Source organism: Barbatula barbatula (genome assembly GCF_947034865.1).
Source record: "Barbatula barbatula genome assembly, chromosome: 11".
NCBI lineage: Eukaryota > Metazoa > Chordata > Actinopteri > Cypriniformes > Nemacheilidae > Barbatula > Barbatula barbatula.
Genome location: NC_136774.1, coordinates 20,733,638 through 20,756,830, shown reverse-complemented (window position 1 = coordinate 20,756,830; position 23,193 = coordinate 20,733,638). Strand labels below are relative to the sequence as shown.

General features: G+C 40.8%; 2 protein-coding genes across 4 annotated transcripts; one reads left to right on the top strand and one right to left on the bottom strand.

The window, feature by feature from the left end:
* The first annotated feature begins 173 nt into the window (after positions 1 to 173).
* atp2a2a (ATPase sarcoplasmic/endoplasmic reticulum Ca2+ transporting 2a) lies at positions 174 to 18,812 on the top strand. Of its 3 annotated transcripts, XM_079467326.1 has the most exons (22): positions 174 to 489; positions 578 to 735; positions 1,573 to 1,590; positions 1,681 to 1,763; positions 4,020 to 4,124; positions 4,778 to 4,916; positions 10,385 to 10,465; positions 10,552 to 10,637; positions 10,920 to 11,384; positions 11,982 to 12,070; positions 12,147 to 12,249; positions 12,949 to 13,080; positions 13,158 to 13,277; positions 13,383 to 13,601; positions 13,710 to 14,045; positions 14,149 to 14,369; positions 14,483 to 14,685; positions 14,777 to 14,862; positions 16,020 to 16,153; positions 16,250 to 16,367; positions 16,610 to 16,730; positions 18,071 to 18,812. In XM_079467326.1, exons 2-22 carry the CDS (start codon positions 618 to 620, stop codon positions 18,082 to 18,084), a joined length of 2,991 nt encoding a protein of 996 aa, XP_079323452.1. In that variant the 5' UTR covers positions 174 to 489; positions 578 to 617; the 3' UTR covers positions 18,085 to 18,812. The 3 variants fall into 3 exon arrangements, with proteins under 3 accessions (XP_079323452.1, XP_079323451.1, XP_079323450.1); XM_079467325.1 differs by lacking the exon at positions 18,071 to 18,812 and having other exon boundaries at positions 16,610 to 17,814; XM_079467324.1 differs by lacking the exon at positions 18,071 to 18,812 and having other exon boundaries at positions 13,158 to 13,601; positions 16,610 to 17,814.
* On the bottom strand, positions 18,759 to 22,909 carry anapc7 (anaphase promoting complex subunit 7). Its single transcript, XM_079467341.1, has 11 exons — positions 22,623 to 22,909; positions 21,876 to 22,065; positions 21,652 to 21,771; positions 21,434 to 21,545; positions 21,201 to 21,354; positions 20,989 to 21,131; positions 20,798 to 20,915; positions 20,521 to 20,717; positions 19,788 to 20,012; positions 19,499 to 19,649; positions 18,759 to 19,414 (listed from the first exon to the last, which is right to left on the bottom strand). Exons 1-11 carry the CDS (start codon positions 22,721 to 22,723, stop codon positions 19,225 to 19,227), a joined length of 1,701 nt encoding a protein of 566 aa, XP_079323467.1. The 5' UTR covers positions 22,724 to 22,909; the 3' UTR covers positions 18,759 to 19,224.
* Between the last annotated feature and the right edge of the window lie 284 nt (positions 22,910 to 23,193).

Here is a 23,193-nt window from a genome sequence, read left to right as displayed (position 1 = left end):
GCTCGAGATACGCTATTGGTGGGTTCGAGCGTCTACCTGCGCTTGAGGGGCGGGGCAATATTCTATGAGCCCCACTGAGTGACGTCCCTTTTAACCAATGAACAAACGGCTCCGCAATTTACGTCAGCGCCTTCCGTGCCGATGAAGGTCGGCTGGATCTTGACGGGCTCCCTAGACACTCGCTGTCCAATCAGAGTCCTCCACATGCGGTAGGGAGGCAGTAGTGAGACGCTTGCGATAAAACAAGAGTAAACGCCGCCGCGAGTCACCACTAAACGGCAGAGAAGGACGGAGAAACGTGTCCACCGTCACATTTCCAGGCAGGCAGAGGCTTGGACGGGGGGTGAATGTGATGCACTAAGCAAGGATCTTTTTCTTTTGGCTTCCACCGACTCCCAGTTCTTTGGGGAACGAGAAGATACCAGCCAGGGTGATCTGAACTTCCACCGTTTTCCGCATTTGGGCGCTCGCGGATAAAGCTTCTGGAAGGTGCATTTGCTCATCTCAACTTTTCTCCATGTTCTTCATTGTCACGCTTGCTTGATGTCAATGCATGTGTCTTTTTTGACCGTGGCAGATTTCTTGCGGGGCATCGGGATTCTCCTCTAGTCCAAACCATGGAGAACGCTCACATGAAGAGCGTGGATGAAGTTCATGGTTATTTCGGCGTCAACGAGAGCACGGGACTGACTTTAGACCAGGTTAAACGCCAGAGAGACAAATGGGGTCCCAACGGTACGTGTGACACTTTGTATCCTTCACATCCAGCGGCGCGATTGAAGTTCGTATCGAAACGTTACATTTGTTGCAGTCGGTTCGGTGACGTCACCACGCGGGATTCTCTTAGGTTTTGACAGTCGGTGTGCGAGACAGTGACGTCGAGGCCCGTCCGGCACGTTTATGAGCTAAAAGAATCGATTAACCGAGACAATACGCATGCTTTTAAGACCGATACCTGACACCCAAAGCGCTCCTCGCAGTTTTTAGTTATATAATACCGTGCGTTTATGAATTAAGAAGGATGAAAAATATTCCTGTCAGTAGCATGTATATTGTTCTTCACCAGCTGCATAGACTGTAGGAGGACATTTAAAGTACCAAGTCTTTATATTTTCTTCCAAACGGAGGTCCGGACAATATGTCTTTTGAAAGTAAATACATTTTTAATCAATTTTGACCAGTTGGATATACTGTAATATATGGTCTTTTATCAGGCCATCTATTTTATATTTTGTTGCATGTATGGGATGCCAAATGTTTTACACGAAACCGAATTTTTAATGTACATTACATTTATTTACATGAAGCTATGGTCAGCTTGTCATGCTCACTAGTACTCTGACAAGGGTTCTTCTAAGGTAAAGTTTGGCCTTTTTATATTCGCTTCTGAAGCAAGCGGCAAATGTAACGTGTAAATTGTAATTCCTTGACATATTTGGAGTATTCATTTATAGTGACAGTGGCTAAATGTGTATTTTAGTCTGTTGAGTCGACTTCTATGTGTACATGCATTTTCTGTGTATATTTTTAACGCTCCTTTCTCTTTCATACGCTAAAATAACCCTCACACAGAGTTGCCTGCTGAGGAAGGTAATCTTATATTTTAAAGCTTTCAAATTGAATTTTCGTTCCTGCCGTTTATTTGATTCTGACACATTCGCATTGGCGTATTTCTGACAGGAAAATCTATATGGGAACTCGTCATTGAACAGTTTGAGGATTTACTCGTACGAATTCTTCTTCTGGCAGCTTGTATATCATTTGTAAGTACATGTCTTGGCAGATTTATGTAATTGTTATTGTGTAATAACATTCACTGAAAGCGTCCGGTGGAAATTGAGGCTAATACAACCTTATTTCCGAGGTAATTCGGTATTGATATATGGCAGGTGTTGACCGCTTTACACTGGTGACAAACCGCAACATTGCATGTATTAAAATAACCATGAGCCTTGAGCCAGAAGGGTCAGGAAAGTGCAGATGTCTTGTTAGCTCTTTAAGTGTTTCACACCTCGTCTTGGGTTACTCAAAGATCACAGTTTAAACAGCTGAGAAAGCTGCACTACTTCAGAATAGTGACAACAGCATTCATTGAGATTGAGTGTCTGTCACTAACTGCCGAACAAGACATCTTATCACTACGCTGCTGTTTCACTGCTTGTCCAATTAGTCAAAATATTTGCTGCTGAATGGAAATGTGCATTGTTTGCTTTAAGATTTTAATCCGGCCTGATAACGCCTTTAAAGGGATACTTGACTAGCAAATCTAAATTAGTTTTACTCGCCCTCAAGGCATCCTAACTGAATATGGTTTTCTTCTTGAAGAATCATGCAGTCAGAGGTATAATACCATGTAACATTTTACTTCCAAACGGTGAATTTTTGAAGCTCTAAAAAGTGCAACCATCGTTTTCAGAACTGTGGGAAACCGTTGTCTTAACAAAGGTCTTCTGAAGCGAATCGATGCATTTGGTTAAGAGAAATATCCATATTGACAGCGCTATTAACGTTGATGTCTAGCTTCCGTCATCTCTCGAATGCGCGTGAACCATAGGAATGTTTTTTTTCCAACAAATGACGTTGACGAAAGCTCCTACCAGAGTAGGCGCTATCCCTTTGAAACAAAATGAAAAATGCAGTGTTCGTCATCGTAACTTGGCTTGCATCATCTGCCGGAAAAACAAGCCTTTGGTTCACGTGCATTCAAGAGCTGACGGACTTTAACATTAATAGCGCTGTCAAAATGATGTGCTAGTAAAGTATCCCTTTAATCCCAACACGAAGTAATTGCTCAACAATCTGTTCGTTTTTATCTTCTAAACAACATCTTCCCATTAAGAAATCCACGCATACCTAGATGCACATTTGGAGCAGCATGTAGAACGCATCCACATAGCTGAGGGTATGAAAGTGGCCGGTCTGGTGGATGGCGAGAGCTATGCCAGCATTGTCCAGCCGAGTGATACTGAGGTGTTATAGTCCCGTTTGACAGCTGTCTCGTGGTTGGCTGTGAGAGAGGACATCTCTGCAGTCCAAATTAGGCTGCTGACCTTCAATTGCAAGCCATTCATTATTCTAGACCTTTTACTTCACTGTCTCTGTGAGAACACAACCAGATTTTGACTGAGTTTTAAGTCTCTCTATATGATGTAGGTATGACCTTGATCAGATGGATCACTTGTAGGACGATAAATGTCAAGATTTTGCTCAATAAAGCAGATAGAGATATTGAAATACCCAGCCGATATAGAAGAGTTTATGCCTAACCCTAACCATGTGGACCAATCCTGGAAAAGAATCCTCCCAATTTGCATACGATGTTTTCTCAATAGTACACGAAATAAGTATTAGTGTGCCAAATTCTAGTAGGCTTGAAATGAATGGCTATTATCGAAGTATAAAATGGCTGGTGGCAAAAATATCTCGTATATCACCATATATCAGGGTGCATTGTAATTTAAATAAACTGGGGTGGTTAACACTGAGGAGGGACATTTTAGCTTTGTTGTGTTGAAGATGCTGTATAACTGAACAGAATTATGTAATCATCTCTTATGTGCAAAACAAAACTCCTGATGTGCTCTAAAGTCTGTGCCTAATGATGCGAGGACCAGGAAAAATGTTATAGATTCTTCTTTAAGAAAGAGTTTCTTTCTCATTTAGATGCACATACGTCGTGCTGTGACCGCAGCGAGCTACAGGAGTTTTCTTTCCAGTCATTAAAAATGCTGCTGCGTTTGGCTCCGTCATGCCTCTTGGTCATGTTATTTTGCTCAGTTTAACTGTTGTTCTAAATTTTGCAGTTTACACAATCCAAACAGACTCTCATATGTAAAAGGGATGTGCGTGTGGGAAAACTGCATATTGGTTTCAAATCTGTTATGAGAAGTCGAAAGTCAGTGGCACATCTCGCCTAGAATCTTGATTTACTGGTCTTGTAGTAGGCGCAGTGTGTTTTGAATGTGAAGGGCTTGATGAGGTGTATTGGCTTGTTGTGACACGACTCTGTTTGTCTGCAGGTTTTAGCCTGGTTTGAGGAGGGAGAGGAAACCATCACTGCCTTTGTGGAGCCTTTTGTAATCTTGCTTATCCTTATAGCCAATGCCATTGTTGGTGTGTGGCAGGTGAGTAAACGATGTATATAACATGTATATATAATGACTGTTTTCGTACAGGTGTACACTCTACCTATCTTGTGTTGGCAAGGAAAAAAGGCCCCACCCTAAATTCACGCCATTGGTTATGCTCGTATTTGCACCACAGTATAAACGCGTAAAGGGTAAATTGACTTACAAATGACTTGCCCAACGTAAGATGCAGAAGCAAATATTGAAGTAATTTTAAAGGGACAATTCACCCAAAAATATAAATTCTGTCATCGTTTAGTCGCCAAATCTGTGTAAATTTATTTGTTCTAATGAACCAAAAATCTTTGGAATAATGCTTGTAACCAGCCGTTCTTGGCCATCATTGACTACCATAGGAAAAATGACAATGGTAGTCAAAAGTGCCTCACAACTGTTTGCTTTCCCAAATTCTTCAAAATATCTTAATTTGTGTTCAACAGAACAACTAAATGTACACAGATTTAGAACAACACGAGAGCGAGTAAATAAAGACAGAATTAAAATTGTGTGAACTGTTCCTTTAATACTCTTAAAACGGTTCATTCCAAAAAATACTACACTTTTAACAAGAACAAATTGTCTTTGTCCGCAGAGCTTTTCCTCTTATTTTAGGAAAAATATATTTTCATGTCTGATTCCATCCCACTCAGGAGCGCAATGCTGAAAATGCCATTGAAGCCCTTAAGGAGTACGAGCCCGAGATGGGCAAAGTCTACCGCCAAGACAGGAAGACTGTGCAGAGGATCAAAGCCAAAGAAATTGTCCCTGGAGACATTGTGGAGATCGCTGGTAAGATGTCCACCTCTTATATTTGTCAAATAAAGTTTTGTGAAAAGCATTGACTACCTTCACATAGTGCTTTCGGGATTGAAAACCGTACACCAACAGGTAAAAGTTACATCGTCTGCTTTGTAAAGAAGCTTTTGTGTGTTTCGGCAGTTATGTAATGATCCTGTTCAGTTCTTTTTTAAAGTTGAGGTATTTTTTGCACCTGTTGCTGTGTCTCAATAGACTGAGTGCATTAATCCTCATCACATGTTCATCACTTTATATCCATCAGCTGCACTGTTTGTTAATACTCAACACCCACCTAACATAACACCACGGCACACCAAAGATACACATTTATTAATGTGGAAGGTACTAGTAAATAAAATCTCTTGAATTAAGATATTTGAGAAATGAATATTGGAGCCTGCTTTTGTTTTTTCTATTCGTGAAATGACAGTTAATGCATTCTTGCGAGATAAAGCAAGCAGGGAAACCGAAGGAATGATGCGTTTATAAGAAAATGTGTCCGTCTTTATTTGGGTTCTGGGGATGGATTTGCTATCTTTTTAATAGTGGTAGATCTTGTAGTGATTGGTTGTCTAGATTATGGAATGGTTTATTTATAGCTCGTAGTGACAATGGTTTAGATAACAAGTGTCATCCCTCCGCCCAACCCCTTCTCAGAGTTCCACCAAATTGCAGCATATGACGTCAGAAATGATCCAGACATCAGAGTCACCTTGAAAAAGGTCGTTGGTGTAATACATCTCTGTTGCAGTTGGCATTTTACATTGAAATGCTTTTGTGAGTGCATAGGCAGTCTACAGCTTTACAATAGAACAGAAAAATAATATAAGAAATATATAAAGAGAGAGATAAAAAGTAAAGACAGTTTAGGATAAGAGACAAGGGAAGAAAAACGTATATATATATATATATATATATATAATAACAGCTTATAGAAACCCACATTCCATTCTTTATCAGAAATCAGACCTCATGTCCTGTCTGAAGCTTTTCTTGTGTATATAATGACAAGATTTTCTCAGTCCAGCATGTAAATAGGAATGTGATTTGAGCAGCCGACCGTGTCACTGTGAGATTAATTTGGGAAGATGGTCACCTGGAGCTTTTTGGCTGAGTCTGGACAGTATTTGGTAGTGTGACATCTGCGCTGAACGTTTGAAGTGCTCTCTCTCTTCATCTCTGCTTCTGCTGTGGGTCGAGAGCATGACGCAGTCCGAGCCACGGCTCAGCACACCCGCTGCAGAGGACTCTGGGACTGTTTCGTGAACAGAATTACAAATGCTGCAACCGTCCCCCTGACAGCCTATCGGTTACGCACAGAGCCGAGCTCAGCGTGTGGGCAATCTTGCACTCTGATCAGTGCACATCTGATGTTTTAATTAGCATAACTTGCATAGCACTTGGATAGTTACAAGCGAGCTGCTTTGGCGTGTATGACAAGTTCTGTCTTAAGCTTTGATTAATGTCTAACGTAAGGATAATTATTTTAATATGAGTCGTTATGCTGGTTTTGCAATGACTCCATTTCAGAAGCGCAGCACCTTAAAGGGACAGTTCACCCAAAATGGAAATGTGTATTTCTTTACCCTCAGTCATTTCAACCCTGTATGACTGACTTACTTATGCAGAACACAAAAGAAGATATTTTGAAGAATGTTGGTAACCAAACAACATTGGACCCAATTGATTTCCATTTCATGGACACAAAACCTCAATGTCCAATGGACATTTCTCAAAATATCATCTTTTGTGGTCCACAGAAGAGTCATGTATAGGTTTAAATGACATGTGGTGAATGAACGATGATATAGAATTGTGATTTTTGAGTGAAGCATCCCTATTCCCAAACGGTTTAAATTAGATTCAACTTCTGACCAATGAAGCAATACTTAAAACCCAAATTAACCTTTTATTTATACTACAGGCTTTGATTGAAAATTGGAAGGGTTTGTAAGGTCAGATCTAACAGCTGTCTCCATTGTTCTCAGAGAGAGAGATGTCCTTTTAGGGAAGTGACCAGAGTGTTCCACCCCTTTACCTCTCATGCCACTGCTCTCACATCGAGCGAGATCGGCCCTGCCCATCGGCTCGCTCAGCTTTGGGAATTCAAGCACCCAGGATGGCATGCCACATTCTGCTGGACCTGGTAACCATCGCCTATCACTGCAAAGTGGGAGTGGTCCGCAGTTATTTGATGGCTATGGGGCTGTCAGCGAGGATCCACATATGGCTGATTTGATATTAATGAGGGTCAAGAAGATACCAGCCATGTCACAGTGACCGTGGTTGACCAGGTGTCCTGTAAACCCGGCCACGCTTCATCATTTGTGAAACCACTCCGTTTATGTCAAATGGGCGTCTCTAGAATACCATTTATGTCGGTAATGCAGTGGTACATACTTTTAGAGTACTTTTGCCTCGTGAGAGTTCCCTCCCAGTCAGATCGCTGTTGTGTGATGACCGCACGGGTCACATGTGTTCATTTGACTTAAACACTTGACAATGGTGTTGCTATGTGAAGTGATGGCAGCATTAACCATTAAAACAAAATGGCACCGCACCCCTCCCAGCCTCCCTCTAACCACCCGCTGTGAAGGGTTGTGGGTGAGCAATTTTCCTAATGATTGATTCATGTCAAGGCCTGTTAAATTTAATGGATGAATGATTATGCAAGCCATATCTTAGTGCTTCTCTATTCAGAATGTTTTGAGGTCAATTTGCGGTCAGTCCTTGTGTGGGTAGTGTAGGCCTCTCTTGCAGGTTTTGTTCAGGGTCCTCGCGCCGATGTAGAACAAAGGAGGAATCGGTGTGTGTGTATGTGGGTGGATAGATAACTCCAACAACTCAAGGTTCAGAGATCACGCTTGTGCCTGTAGGCCAGATACACCTAAAATAGCTCACCGCTGGAGCCTCGTGTGCGTATATGAGCGCTGATAAGCGCTGCTGTGCTCTGGAAAGCGTGGACATACTTGTGAATTCCACCATCGGGCCTACATTAAAACTTATGAATCAGCTCTCAGCTATAGACGCGTCATTGTCACCTCGTAGGACAAATCTACAACGCTGGTTGATTCTTTCGTATATTTTTTAGTGTGGATTTTTAATGTAGGTTGTTAATACATTTCCCAGATGTGTTGTAAAATAGGGGCGTTTTATAGAAATGCAATCAAGAGGTTTTGTCTGGTTAGGAAATTGTGGTAGCCTTTGTTAGCGCTTAAACATTGCGTGCTATGCTCCATTTTCTTTTTTACAGATGCCCTCGACTTGATTATATCACAAACTTGGTATGGAGGCAAGATCCAAAAATAGTCACATGATGTTATCACCTTAACGGTTCACATAAGAACAAATACAAAGGGTGTTGTAATGCATTAGGGGTGTAACAATACACTGTTTCGACATGTGATACTGGGTTCACGATTACAATAGTATAATATTTTTTTATTAATGAATAATATTCATATTTTAGTGTAAAATACAATATCAATTAAATATGTAATGTGTATATAATATAATATTTGCAGTGTCTATATATATATATATTTTATTGTTTATTATTTCATATATTATGAATGAATAATAATATAAAATGACAAGAAAGGACAATCTTTCAATGTTTAATTAAACCTTATGTAAATAGATAACAACTGAATTCTATTCTTGAAATGTTCGAGAAAAAAGCTGAATTTGAACATATTTCAATTTAAATCCACCCTGTTACATTAAAGGATTTTAATGAATTAAATACATTTTTTATAATTTCCTCACCCTCATGTCATTCAAACCTTTAGGACCTTTTTTCTGAATCTTACAAAAGAAGATATTTTGAAGAACATTGGTTACCAAACAACACCGATCTCTATTGAGTTCCATTGTACGGAAACAAAACCGCTGAGACATTTCTCAAAATATCTTCTCTTGTGTTCCACAGAAAAAAAGTGTCTTGTTTGATTTTCTAACTATTTTTATCTATTTATAAATTATCCTGTTGGTGATCTTTACTTCTAATCTTCCACACGTCAAGCATCTTCTCTAGCCCGGCTGTACTTGTTGTTTGTACACTTTTCCGATTGCTATTGTTACCAGTCAACAATACAGAGTGACCTTATGAGAACTGGACATCATTGTGGTACATTTGTTCCCCCTTTGGAGCGCTGAAAGATGGGAATGAGCACTCTTTAAGTCTTTCTGAGAAGAGATGCTACTGTCTCGCATTTTGTCCTTGCACCCGTAGCTTCTCTCAGGGTTTCACAGGTCCTGGCGAGAGGACAGCGTGTTAATACAGAGCTCAAAGATCATATTGTGAACAGATGTGTGACGATTGTTGCCAAGGACCATTGTTGTCATGCCCTCCTATTTTTTATGCTCCAGAGGATTCGCTAGGCTTTTGCTCTATGACACGTTAATGTTTAACATCAAAGCCAACAACACGCTCAGACTGTTGCAAAGTTCGAACGCCATCGTTGCTAGTTATGATTGCATGAAGGGTGATTTGACAGCTGGGGGGTTAACTTTCGTCCCTCTTCCTGTCGAGGGCAATGGCAGCTGCTCTCATGCCTCTGTGTTTAAACCAGATCAGCTCATCAGAGGACTTATCAGAATAATTTGGAACGGTGCATTTTCGCCCGTGCTATTTTCTTCTCTCGGCCTGAGGGGCGCGGATGAGCTTACATGTCTGTTTTGTTCTTTATCGACCTTTAATTTATTTTATTGAACCGCTGGATTTCATTTTATACGATTCAGTATAAATCTTGCCGAGATTTGTAATCAAATCTGATGTCTTTAGAAGTCTCTGACACTTTTCCACAGGAAGTTTGCTGCAAACCATGTGTCAAGCATTTGGAGTTTATAGCTTATAGCAACCTTAAATATAACTATTGTTTAAATATTTTGATAGATATTGTACAGTTGACACCTTTTGTTCCAAACACTTTCCTTTGTATGGCCATATGCTTGTTATTGTGTTTATGAAGGACACATCAAGAAACATTTAGGCTACTTGAGAAGCAAAACTACACGATATTAAAGTTTACATGAAGCACAGGTCGTAAAAGTATTATTCGTTGTGAAATCGATATCAAATTAAAACAACTTCAGGAATAAGAAAAAATTATAATTTCATCCTTCGGGAATTGATTTGACCGTTGGAAGTCAGGGCATTGGACAGTCATTATAGCCCCACCCTCATGCAGAGACGGTTTAGATTTTTTGATGATCGTCTTATTTTCCTTTGAACTTAATTTTTCAGGAAACATTATATACTAAGTTTAATTTTTATTTACCCCAAAATGACTTAAAGCAATGCATTCAGAAGTGAGATATAAAAATCTAGATTTAAAGAATTGAAATTTATATTTTTATACTTTTTTGGTATTTAGACTGGAAAACAAAAATGTAAAAATTGTCTTCAATGTGTTTCATCCTTAATCCTTTATTGTTTGTCTTTTCTTTTTGTCCAGTTGGTGACAAGGTGCCTGCAGATATCCGCATCTGTGCTATTAAGTCAACTACATTGAGGGTGGACCAGTCCATCCTTACAGGTAAGAAACCACCTGTTCTGTTTGTATGTATTTAAAAAATCATGTTCTTTGTCTAACCTTTGGTTAACCTTCTGCTTATCCTGCAGGTGAGTCTGTGTCTGTCATTAAACACACGGACCCCGTCCCGGACCCTCGCGCTGTCAATCAGGACAAAAAGAACATGCTGTTCTCAGTAAGAACTTTGTGACAAAAACATTGACCACTACTGTTTAGATGGGAAACACTTTAATCTTGTTAAGCATGTTTATCACAAGATTCAATAAATAAGACGCACCTGGTTTTAAGTTACAAAATACAAACATTCGAAGACTACTACATCGCCCCCTTGATTGGTTTTGTTGACATGCACACTTGTTTTGGCAAACCATTTCTTTCTGCATACTCATGCGAAATTAAATCTGGAAACATTTTGCAGTCCACCTTTTGTCCCTAATGTTGGACGTGTGTGTTTCAGGGAACCAACATTGCCGCCGGCAAAGCTGTAGGTGTGGTGGTGGCCACGGGCGTGAACACCGAGATCGGTAAGATCCGTGACCAGATGGCCTCCACTGAGCAGGAGAGGACTCCACTGCAGCAGAAGTTGGATGAGTTCGGAGAGCAGCTTTCCAAAGTCATCACTCTCATCTGCATCGCCGTGTGGATCATCAACATCGGCCACTTCAACGATCCCGTCCACGGGGGCTCTTGGATCCGCGGAGCCGTTTACTACTTCAAGATCGCCGTCGCTCTGGCCGTGGCCGCCATCCCTGAGGGTCTTCCCGCCGTCATCACCACCTGCCTGGCTCTTGGCACCCGCCGCATGGCCAAGAAGAACGCTATCGTCCGCTCGCTGCCCTCCGTGGAGACTCTTGGTTGCACCTCTGTCATTTGCTCTGACAAGACTGGGACCCTCACCACCAACCAGATGTCCGTCTGCAGGGTAAGCCTCAGTTTTTTGTCTGTCTTGAGATCTGTTTTTACTCAATGTCTGGATTTGTTTTGGTTCAACTTCCTGTTCTCAGATAGGAATCTTTGTCGATGGGCGGAGCTCCTCGCTCTGGAGAAATGCAAGAATGTTCACTGTGAAAGATGGCTGTAGTGACTGAAATGTAAATGTTTCATGTGGTGTCTGTGAACGCTGGGGGGAAGAAAAGCGAGATAACTAAAGTTTCATCTTTGTACTTCTTTCTGTGGAAACTGTCTCCCTCCTTTGGCCTTCCTTCCACTCGCTCTTCTGCCAGTTTCTGTATTTATTTCATCAGGGAATCACACAGGACAGAAATATGGCACCCAAACATATGATCTTTTTACGTTAATATTTTTTATGCTGCATTAGTTCCTTATAGACCTGAAACAAGCTCGCATTAAGTTCAGTTGGCTAAACCCCAAAAATACAGTTCTGTCTTTTCTTCCTCATTTCATTACAAACCGGTCTCATCTTTATTTTCTTGGTGGAGTTCTGGACATTAAGAACTCATTTTTTGAAAGCAAACGTGTATTGTCACTAACCAATGGAATTAAAACTCCTGTCGTCCAGATGTTCATCTTAGACAAGGCCGACGGCGACAGCTGCTCGCTAAAGGAGTTCACTATCTCTGGCTCCACCTACGCCCCTGAAGGAGACGTGTGAGTTGACTTAAAACAATGTCTTGTTTGACCATTAGTTGTTTTTTTCAGCTCTTGATGTTGTTTTGTTGTGCAGGTGTTTGGATAACCGTGTGGTGAAGTCCTCTCAGTATGACGGGCTGGTGGAGTTGGCCACCATCTGTGCTTTGTGCAATGATTCCTCGCTGGATTTTAATGAGGTGTGGTTATTGTTTCTCTCTGCAGGGGTGGCTGATGGGAGCAAATATGTATTTTTTCCAAGCTTCCTATCGATATGACACCATATATACAGCCTTAAAAAATTAAGAGTAGATTTTAAAAACGCATTTTCTGATTTTAACATTTCCTATTTATATAGCAGGTAAGCGTTTAAGTAAAACGAACTGTTTAGTAGGTCACAGAAAACAATCATTTCACGTTTAAGCAATGCAACAGCAATATTTGCACATGCATTTAGAAAAAATTTACCTGTATTTTATCACAGTTTTCATGTGTCTTTTCATGGTGTCAGTCTTTCTCATAGCTGTTTGATGACTTTGTTTCATTTCAACAAAATCAAACCTCAGGAGTGACAAACACTGGACTGAAATGGCCACAATCGCCCTGAAAAGCTGATGAAATTTGGAATGGTCTCTTTATTTTTCCACGGCTGTGTGTAATAACTATACATATAAAGTTGTATAACATTGCTCTTACTTTAAAGACAAAGATACAGAGGAACATTATCATTGTGAACTGAGACTTTTTTTCCTACGATCTTCTGCGTTTACAATTAACATTACCGTTGGTGTGGACACTGATGTATTTACAGTTATTGGATGTTTAAAATAGGCCTTTAGTCAAGACTTGTGTGTCATTCATTATTTCCTGTTCTGTTCAAACAAACAATGTTTTTTCAGTCTAAAGGTGTTTTTGAGAAGGTTGGAGAAGCCACAGAAACTGCTCTCACCTGCCTGGCGGAAAAGATGAACGTTTTTGACACTGACGTCAGAAGCCTGTCGAACATCGAGAAAGCCAACGCCTGCAACTCTGTAAATATGACTTTCATTATTTAAATAATGTGAAAGTAACGATGATGTCAGAAGACAACGTGTGCGTGTGTTTGTAGGTGATCAAACAGCTCATGAAGAAAGAGTTCACGCTGGAGTTCTCCAGAGACCGCAAGTCCATGTCTGTGTTCTGCACCCCCAACAAGGCCAAATCCAGCTCTGCTAAGATGTTTGTCAAGGTGCGTGTCTCGACTGTTATTCTAATCTCTACATTAGTGAGAAATTCATACTTGGTCAGCTGTGTGTCTGTCTGTCTCGCTGCTAAACTAGAATCTCTACCTCAGGGCGCTCCGGAGGGCGTGATCGAGAGGTGCACGTATGTACGTGTGGGCGGCACCAGGGTGCCCATGTCTCAGGCTATTAAGGAAAAGATCATGACTGTCATCAAGGAATACGGCACCGGTCGGGACACCCTGCGCTGCCTGGCGCTCGCCACACGGGATAACCCACTCAAGAAAGAGGAGATGATTCTGTCCGACACGGCACGCTTCGCAGAATACGAGGTGACTATTTTAGAGCTGGAATCAAGTATTTCTGATAAATTCTTTCTATTTTTTATAGCTATCAACCGGGATAATTTTTTCTAAACGTCATCGTCTCCTCTCTCCTAGTCTGATCTTACCTTTGTGGGCTGCGTGGGGATGCTGGATCCTCCTCGTACAGAGGTTGCCGCTTCCATCAAGCTCTGCCGACTCGCTGGCATTCGGGTCATCATGATCACGGGTGACAACAAGGGAACAGCCGTGGCCATCTGCAGACGCATCGGCATCTTCTCGGATAACGATGACGTCAACAGTATGGCCTTCACAGGCCGTGAGTTTGACGACCTTTCGCCCCACGCTCAGCGAGAGGCTGTCATGACAGCCCGCTGCTTCGCACGTGTGGAACCTTCGCACAAGTCCAAGATCGTGGAGTTCCTGCAGGGCTTCGATGAGATCACCGCCATGGTAGGTTACCTTACTGTCGAGTATGACAAGAAGTTCAAGTTGTTTTGGGGGGATTTGACAAAGTGAATAACTGGACTTCTTATTGACTGATGTGATTGTACAGACAGGAGACGGCGTGAACGATGCCCCTGCCTTGAAGAAGGCGGAGATTGGCATCGCCATGGGCTCTGGCACTGCCGTGGCAAAGACGGCCTCGGAGATGGTCCTCGCTGATGACAACTTCTCCACCATCGTTGCTGCTGTTGAGGAAGGCAGAGCTATCTATAACAACATGAAGCAGTTCATCCGCTACCTCATCTCATCCAATGTAGGAGAGGTCGTCTGGTCAGTCATCTTTCATTTTTCCTGTAGTCATTGCATTACAAATAAATATCATTTAATTCTACCTTCATCAATTTTTGTCACCCGAAACAACATCTTTACGATTTCTCTACTAGCATCTTCCTCACTGCTGCATTGGGTTTCCCCGAGGCTCTCATCCCCGTTCAGCTGCTGTGGGTCAACCTTGTCACTGACGGTCTACCTGCAACTGCTTTGGGCTTCAACCCCCCCGACCTAGACATCATGAACAAACCCCCTCGCAGCGCTAAGGAGCCCCTCATCTCAGGCTGGCTCTTCTTCAGATATATGGCCATTGGCTGTGAGTCATTGTATTTTCTCCCACTAACACTGACACAGTGTTGTTTTCACTCCAGGGTCAAATCTCGTTTGCTGTGTGTTGTGTCATTCAGGTTATGTGGGTGCTGCGACCGTGGGAGCTGCGGCATGGTGGTTCATCGCTGCTGAGGATGGTCCAATGATCACTCTTTACCAGCTGGTAAACCATGTCTCTGTTTAGTTCTCTGGCGCTCCATGTTTAGGACACTCGTACTCCTCCCGGTCGAAAGTGTCTGAATAGCTCAAATATGTCTTTAATATTTAAGATGTTTAGGGATTTTTATGTAATATTTATGAATTATTATGATTGATTTGTATAGAATAGAATAACATTTTCCCCAATCTCACTTTTTTTCTGTAGCACTAAGTAAAAATGTGACTTTTTATGACTATTTGCCTTTCGTTCTTTTTTTTGTGTTCACATAGCACGTGCCATAAGAGTCACAAAGTTTTGTATCATTCCTATAAAAGTACAAATCAATCAGACATAACACTTTTCCTGTTTCCTATTATTAATTATAAACAATTATTAATTACTGGATTGATTGTGATGACAATTATTTATATCATGTAACAAAATCATACAAATAATATACATACAGTCAAAAGTTTACATATCCCTTTGCAGAATCTTTAATAAAGTCCTGCCCTTACGAAAGTTATTTTACGAAAGAAAATTTCACACCAAAGAATAATAACAGAGTTTCTAAAAGTTGAGCAGGTCAAAAGTTAACATCCCCCTGATTATTAATACTGTATGATGTCAATGACAGTTTTAATGTTTTGTCGTAGTTGTTTAAGGGTTTCTTGTTTGTTCGGACTCATTAAATTGTCCACTGATCTCCATAATAATCATCCAAGTCCTTCACAATACTTTTGACCTAAACATCTTTTCGAAATTCTCTTATTATTTTTTGGTGTGAACTAAACTTTTTTTATTTTACGACATTAACATTTAAAAAAAATTCAGAATTTGTATGGTTTTATCTGAGGAGGGATATGTAAACGTTTGACTTCAACTGTATTTCCTAAATAAGACGTGCACAAAGGAAAACATTCTGTTGGAAATGATCATCTATTGAGCATTTTAAATGAGCTAGATTTGCTTCATTTCTGTTTATTTGCCAAAGTCACATGCATTAATCTTTCACTAATAGACATGCATTGTCTTTTAGCCTGATGTTAAAGCAACATTCATCCAAAAATGAAAATTCTGTCATTTACTCACCCTTGAATTGTTCCAAATCTGTATATATCAGTCAATTTTTAAGTGATTTATCCAGCTGTGTCTCACACTGTGTGTATCTCTTCTTTCAGAGTCATTTCTTGCAGTGTTCTCCTGATAATCCCGATTTCCAGGACCTGGATTGCCACCTGTTCGAGTCTCCCTACCCCATGACCATGGCTCTGTCTGTACTGGTCACCATTGAAATGTGTAACGCTCTCAACAGGTCAGAACAACCAAACGGGACACATCATCCAGGTTCAAACAATAAGCCTTGGAAGTCTTTTATAACCCCAGTAAACATGTCCTATCTCTTCTCCAGTCTGTCCGAGAACCAGTCTCTGGTCCGCATGCCTCCCTGGGAAAATGTCTGGCTGCTGGGAGCCATCTGCCTCTCAATGTCTCTGCACTTCCTCATCCTCCATGTGGAGCCATTGCCGGTACGCCCGCTGAACTCTACAGATCATTAAAACATTCTGTCATTTGCTCACCCTCATGTCATTAACTGTATGACTAGCCGAACACTATAGAAGATGGACGAAAGAGACCTATACAGGTTTTGAATGACATGAGTGTGAATAAATGATCAAAGAAATGTCCTTTTTGTTCAATATTCCATGATGACATTGTACACAAAAATGAAAAACATAATTTTCTACGTCTGTCTCTCGCTCCTTTTCAGGTCATCTTTCAGATCACCCCTCTGAATGTGACACAGTGGATGATGGTGCTGAAGATCTCACTGCCTGTTATCCTATTGGACGAGCTGCTCAAATTCGTAGCGAGGAACTTCTTGGAGCCGGGTAAAGATGAGGAGCAGGAGGCCGACAGGAGAGGCTGGTCCCTCTCTGCATGCACCGAGGGGATCTCCTGGCCCTTTGTAGCTCTGACACTCCCCATAATGGTGTGGCTTTACAGCACAGACACTAACATAAGCAACCTGTTCTGGTCGTCCTGACTGATCGGAGACCTGGTGTGAAGCTAACCGTGACTCCAAATAGCCGAGAAGCAACATTAACAAGGAACAACACTTAACCACGTTCACATTTGCACACGCATTCGGGCCTCGTTTGAATTTTTATACACGTGTTGATCTACATATAGAGTATATGGCATATTGCTGTCAGAGAATAGTGTTTTGTTTTTTAATCATTCAATTTTTAAGCAGTTTTTTTTTATTGGTTTAGTCTTATTAAAGGTGTATATTTTCTCAGGTCCCCTTTTTTCAACGTTTGAAAAGTGCCGAGATGTAATACTATTTATCCGATTGCTTTAGATATTTTTGGCTCAAAGCGCTGAGATGAGATTTATCTTTATAGAACGAATGTGCAGTTTGTGTTTTCCACTGTAACGTCACAATGTATCTTATTTCATTTTCGGACAAAAATAATTTCCTCTCTGCCTTTAGTAGATTGCAGCTACCTCAGTTCTGTTGGTTGCTTTCGTAGGTCCTCTTTCCAAATATAGTTTTTTCGCTTGATGGGGACTAGCCAAATGCACTAGTCTCCTATTATACTTAATCACTTTAGTGAAGCTGGCGTAACATATTCATTTATTTAGTAAGGAAATGGTGTTTAAAATGTTTTTTGAGTTTTCTCAAACTGATAATGTTTACTTTAGCATTTCTTTGCTGGATGCGTTTATGGGGACAATACATAGTGATTAACAAAAACATTTCTTTATATTGTAATGTACATGTAAGTGTATATTCAAGGTGCCGAGTGAATGAACTGAGCACAAATAGTAAAGGCTGTGATGAATTCTGGGATCAATTATCCTGACATTAGCACAAAAGTGTTGCTGAATAAAGTCTCTTTAATGCTGTAAATACCATATGGATCTATATAGTTTTGTCTAATCAGTTCTCTGTAAGCGTGCAGATGACCCCAGACAACACGCATGATCATTTTGTCCTGTTTGCATCAGAGTGAGTAATGATCACATGACACACTGAATATACTAACGCATCATCACAACCTCACGTTTGTGCCACTGCTATTCTGGATCCAATGAACTGCCATAACTCTTGAAAACTGATAAAACATCACGTTTGCATGACGGCACATGCCTGTATTTGTACACTATAGCATTTACATTTAATTTCATATTTGTATTTTTACATCATCTCTCTTTCTCTCCTCAGCTCAGGCGGAGTAAACCAATCCGCTCTTTGTGTTCCCCGCAGAAACTGTGAGGTTTTCTGGACTTTAGTGCATGTGATTGAGCAGTCCCAACATCAATCTAGGCCTGCATGCCAACTGTGCTACATCTTCATTTTTTTATCATTAGTGTAGAGAAAGCTCAGATGTTAAGAGTGAAATTACAGCTTTTTTGAGACCTGACATCCAGGCTTGATAAAGCCCGTCTCTAGCCAACGACATTTTAAATGGTTCAAAAATACTTTTACAGTAGATTTAATGATGCATGTCCCCTTAGACAAAGTTGGCAATGTAGTGTAGAACAAACTTTTGTATAGAACTGCAATAGTCGAAAAAGAAAAAACAAGATGCCATTACCGACAATCCTTAAAGGCACCGTTCTCAAACGTTTTGTGATATGTGTACATTAATCAAAAATTGTTATTGTTGCTTTGCGCAGGGATGTGCAATATGTTTAATGCAGAAGCTCATTTCAGTTGTGAGCTATGTGTGACATTGAGCGAGACAGACAGTCTTTACAGCAGTTCCCATGACAACCAGACGATGGGCGCTGCTGAATCAGTGTTGTAATTATTAAAATGACTTGAAAATATAACCTGGTTGCTTTGTTGTTGCTCTACAATGTTCATATTTTATGTTACTGAAACGTGGTACATTTGCAGATATCAGAAAACCTTGTAACATGATTTTAATTCCAAAACATTAAAAAATTGTCTTATTTACATTACACAACATAGAAAAAACTGAACTAACATAAAAGCTACACAACATTGAGTTAAACGATCATTTATACACGGGGACGAAACTCAAAAACACTAAACAATGGTTACATTCCAACCCAACAAGTTATTTTCCATCATGTCTTTTTTGCCATGTTTACATATTTGCAAGATATTACAGGGCCCATGCGTGACCTGCAAAGTATTAAGAATTTACAAAAGATTCAGGGCTAAATGTATGAACAAAGTCAATGCACCCAACATGGTGTCCACCATGAATCCTGTTAGTCTGACCATGTGTGTAACTCATCACCAGAGGTCAGTATGGAGTATCCATCGACAAAAATCTGTGCGATGTGTTTTTTAACTGATCACAGAGAGCTCAGAAGTGCTGAAAGTCTATTAGAGCGTTCTGAGGGTCACTGCATGCCGAACCATTGCTCTTGGTCGGCCCACTGTGCCGCCTCGCTGTCACTGCCCTCCAGGTCTCCCTCCTCCCCACTGCCCTCCATATCGTCACCATCCAGCTCGACTGTGGCATCTGTGGGACTTTCTTCCTTCTCCATCTTCTGCATGCCCTCCAGCGACTTCTGATCGTTTGGATCGAGGCTGCAAGAATATAACGGATATGAAGGAATTTAAAGGTTTAACTGTCTGATGCGGTTGGCTGCATTATAACATACACTTCGTTACCTTAGTGCTATACTGTACTGATCCATGGCCTCCTGATAGTCATTAACAGCCACGAGAAAATCTCCAAGCATTCTGTGCAGCACACAGTCACTCTGATTGGCTAAAGTGTTTCGTAGAAGTGCTATCCCTTCATCGTATTTCTGTTCACGGCCTGAAACACAAAAACAAGAGCATAAAAGTTAATCAGAATAGCATTCACTCTGTACCAGAAGTGATTTCCACAAGACTATACAAGCCTTAAATAAATTGCAATAAATAAACTGGAAACACATCTGAGAGATTGACATACTGAGGAGCTCTGCTTTCTTCACGACAGCTTTGATGTAGTCGGGTCGTTGAGTGAGAGCTTTGTCCAGCAGCGTTTTCGCTTTCTCCTGCGTCATGGGGTCTTCTAGACACACTGTGGCCAGGATGGTGAGAGTCTGGGCATTAGCTCCCAGGGTTTTGTAAATGTTGTTGGCCATTCCCATAGCCTCCCGGATACCATTAGACGCCAGGTAACAATCTATGAGACCTGCATACAAGCAAGGAACACTTGATTCTAAAGGGCAAGCTTACCTGTTCTGGGCAACATATCAAACAGTCACACTATATTCCCAAAATCACATGAAATAAAACCTTAACGCAATTGCATGACAAGCGGTGTCAAAACTTGGGTCAAGACATTTTTGAGATTCACAGTGTTCTACATACTATAAGATACATTGTGCGAAAATATAACATTGATGTTTTTAAGATTTCCTGAGTAAGATCAAAATTTTTCTTGATGTTTAGGCTTCAAACTTTTAGTATTTGTGTGCAAAATACAAAAACATGGTGTCAATAAAAACATTTATAAAAAAACGTGTCATATTGGAAATGAAAAACTTAATATCTGTCATTTTTTCTTGATGATCTCATAATTTGGTTTTTCAACTTAAGCACGGATTTTACAAACGGGGTCACATTTATATCAGTAATGGATTTTAAGCTCCATTTTTTAAACTATATCCACATGAAATGAAACATCTGGAAATGTGTACCTTCATAGCAGTCCAGACGACAGGGAGCCAATCGCATGGCTTCTCTGAAGTGTATGATAGCTTCCTGCACTCGGCCCATGTTACGCAGCGCTGCTCCCTTCAGGAGAAGTGCCTGAACACTATTACTGTTCAGCTGAATGGCTTTAGCTCCCAGATAGAGGGCCCGAGAATAACGTTTACCGTAGAAGCTGTGACATCTGTGGAAAACAAGTGATTTCAAGTAAATGCTTCACTTTCCGACTAAGGTTCACGAAACATGAAAGAAATCCAGACACACCCTGATATGACCCAAGGCTCGGCATGCTGGTCGGATATGTTGAACAGCCGTCCTCCAAGAACTTCCACATCTTCCAGGTGACCCTCCCTGGCCATGAGATACCCGTACACATCCATACCTGCAAAACAATATCTATTAAATGATCTCATAAACATATATTAACAATATTAAAGAACCGTTTTCCGGCGTACCTTTGATCAGGTAAGGATCAAGCATCTGTGCCTGCTCAAACTTCAAGATGGAGTTCTTGGTATCTCCAGCCCTGAAGTACACATCTGCCAACGTGACCAACAGATCGACGTTATCCCTCAAGAGAGACTTCTTCTCCAAAGAGCTACGGGAGATGCATCTGTCAGTCAACAGTCAAAACATCACAGCTGTAAACCCACACGCAGATGCTCACCAGATAGTGTTGATAGCCCTCTGATTGTCTCCTCCATGTAAAAAAGCATGCGCTTTAATCCAAACCGACAGCCAATCCAGATTCGGGATGCTCTGAATCACATCCATCGTCATGGACGCGACCTCCGCCCCCTTCACCGAGAGAGACAGAAGCCCTGCGATACATCAGCGGGAGAGGCACTTTAATGTTTAGCGTGAACTTTCAGAACAAAGACAACAGGCATTCTTACTAACCAATAATAGCGTCAAGGGCCAGTGGACACTGTCTTAAAACCTCCTTGTAACTCGTAACGGCTGAACGTTCTTGACCCGCCTTTCTGTACAGATTCGCCAACATCATGTTGATCTAAAATTAAAACACAATAAAACAAGCAGTTTTTTACACAAATATCCATTTAGCTGGGTTCACACATTTCGTATCAACCAATACCGCGAGTTTGGGGTTTACAGACCTTCGGCGTTCTCTGGCGAGAAGGGATTCCATCCAGCACGGATATGGCGTCTTTATCCAGCTTCAGAATCGTGTAGCACTCCGCGATTTTATATTTTACTTCAATCTCTGATGGTAAATTCTGATAAATAAACAAAGGCTGTCAGAACTGGAATTTCACTTACGAAGCATCACAGAGACGAAGAAGGCGGTGGCACATTTGTGTAAAGGTTTGGGAGAGCTCACCTGTGCTTGCACTGCAGATGTTGTGCCACCCGTACTGGACGGCCGCACTTTGGATGTTTTGCTGAGCACTTTCTTCTGCTGCAAAGCCATGTTGTATTTGCAGGCGGCGTTCCTGTACTCTTTATCATGGAAGATTGAGTCCGCGTGATACACCAGCAGCTGGTACTTCTGAGCCGGTGAGAACAGCTCCCTGCAAAATGAATGACACGAGGGTGAACGTCATGACAGTATTTTTATTTTTGGGTGAGCTGTCCCTTTAAGAAAATTAATTATACAGTTTTTTCATATGAATTATTTCCATAATCAGTTCCATGCTGAAAAAAACTAGTTGTGATAGTTTGCATTGCACATATCGTCGTAAATAAACCATTCAAAGTTCGCGTTGTAAGCATTAACCCAACCAGAATTTCTTTGATGGCTTCTCTTGTTGATTTTTTCATTTTTGAGAACACGTGACAAAATAACGTCGTGATACTTTTTTGCCACTGGAATAACCGGCTTATATAATGATGTATTATTGTAACAACTTTGTAAACATTACTGTAAATACGTGTAAGCTTCCAGACAACACTCTCCGTTGTGCAACACACAAATAAAACGGAGCTTAAAGGGACCTTGTCTTAAATGCGTCTTAAAGCTCGTCGTTGAATAAATGCACACGTCTGTTTATATATATATACATATATATATATATACACGTGTCATTTTAAAGACTTTAATACAGTGTAAGACTCATCAGAGACTCACGGGTTGTTGGTACTCATGGTGAGCAGCAGACTGCTAAGGATCCGGACGTTAGAATGCAGTCCAGCCGCTGCCATATCCCGCACATGATCAACCACATTCATATTTACTTTTGTTATTTAAGTTTCAAACGACAACGATAGATTATATACGAGCTGCGACACGGCGGAAGTCACTTCGTTGCTGCCGAAGCGAGTAGCTTGTGAGTTTTTAAAATGGCAGGAAAACATGCGCTTTCAAAATAAAAGTCTGGAAAAACACTCGCCAAATGAAAAGTCCACTGTTTTGAGAGGAGGAAACAATGAGGTGGACGGTGGCAGATCGTTTTTGGACATAAACATAGCAGCGTGAGCTCCCGGTACACTTCATGTAGAACTGTGTAAATTTTCTAAATTAAATTCATAAGATTAATGAACTATTCATTTATAAAAAGGTTTTAAATCTTGAATCGTCTACTTAAATATAAAACTTGTATAGTTTTATCTCGTACCACTGGCTCATATGGTATTCGCTGTGACATTCATAAATGTAATGAAATTACGTATTTTAAAATTGCCAACATCTGTATTTCAGA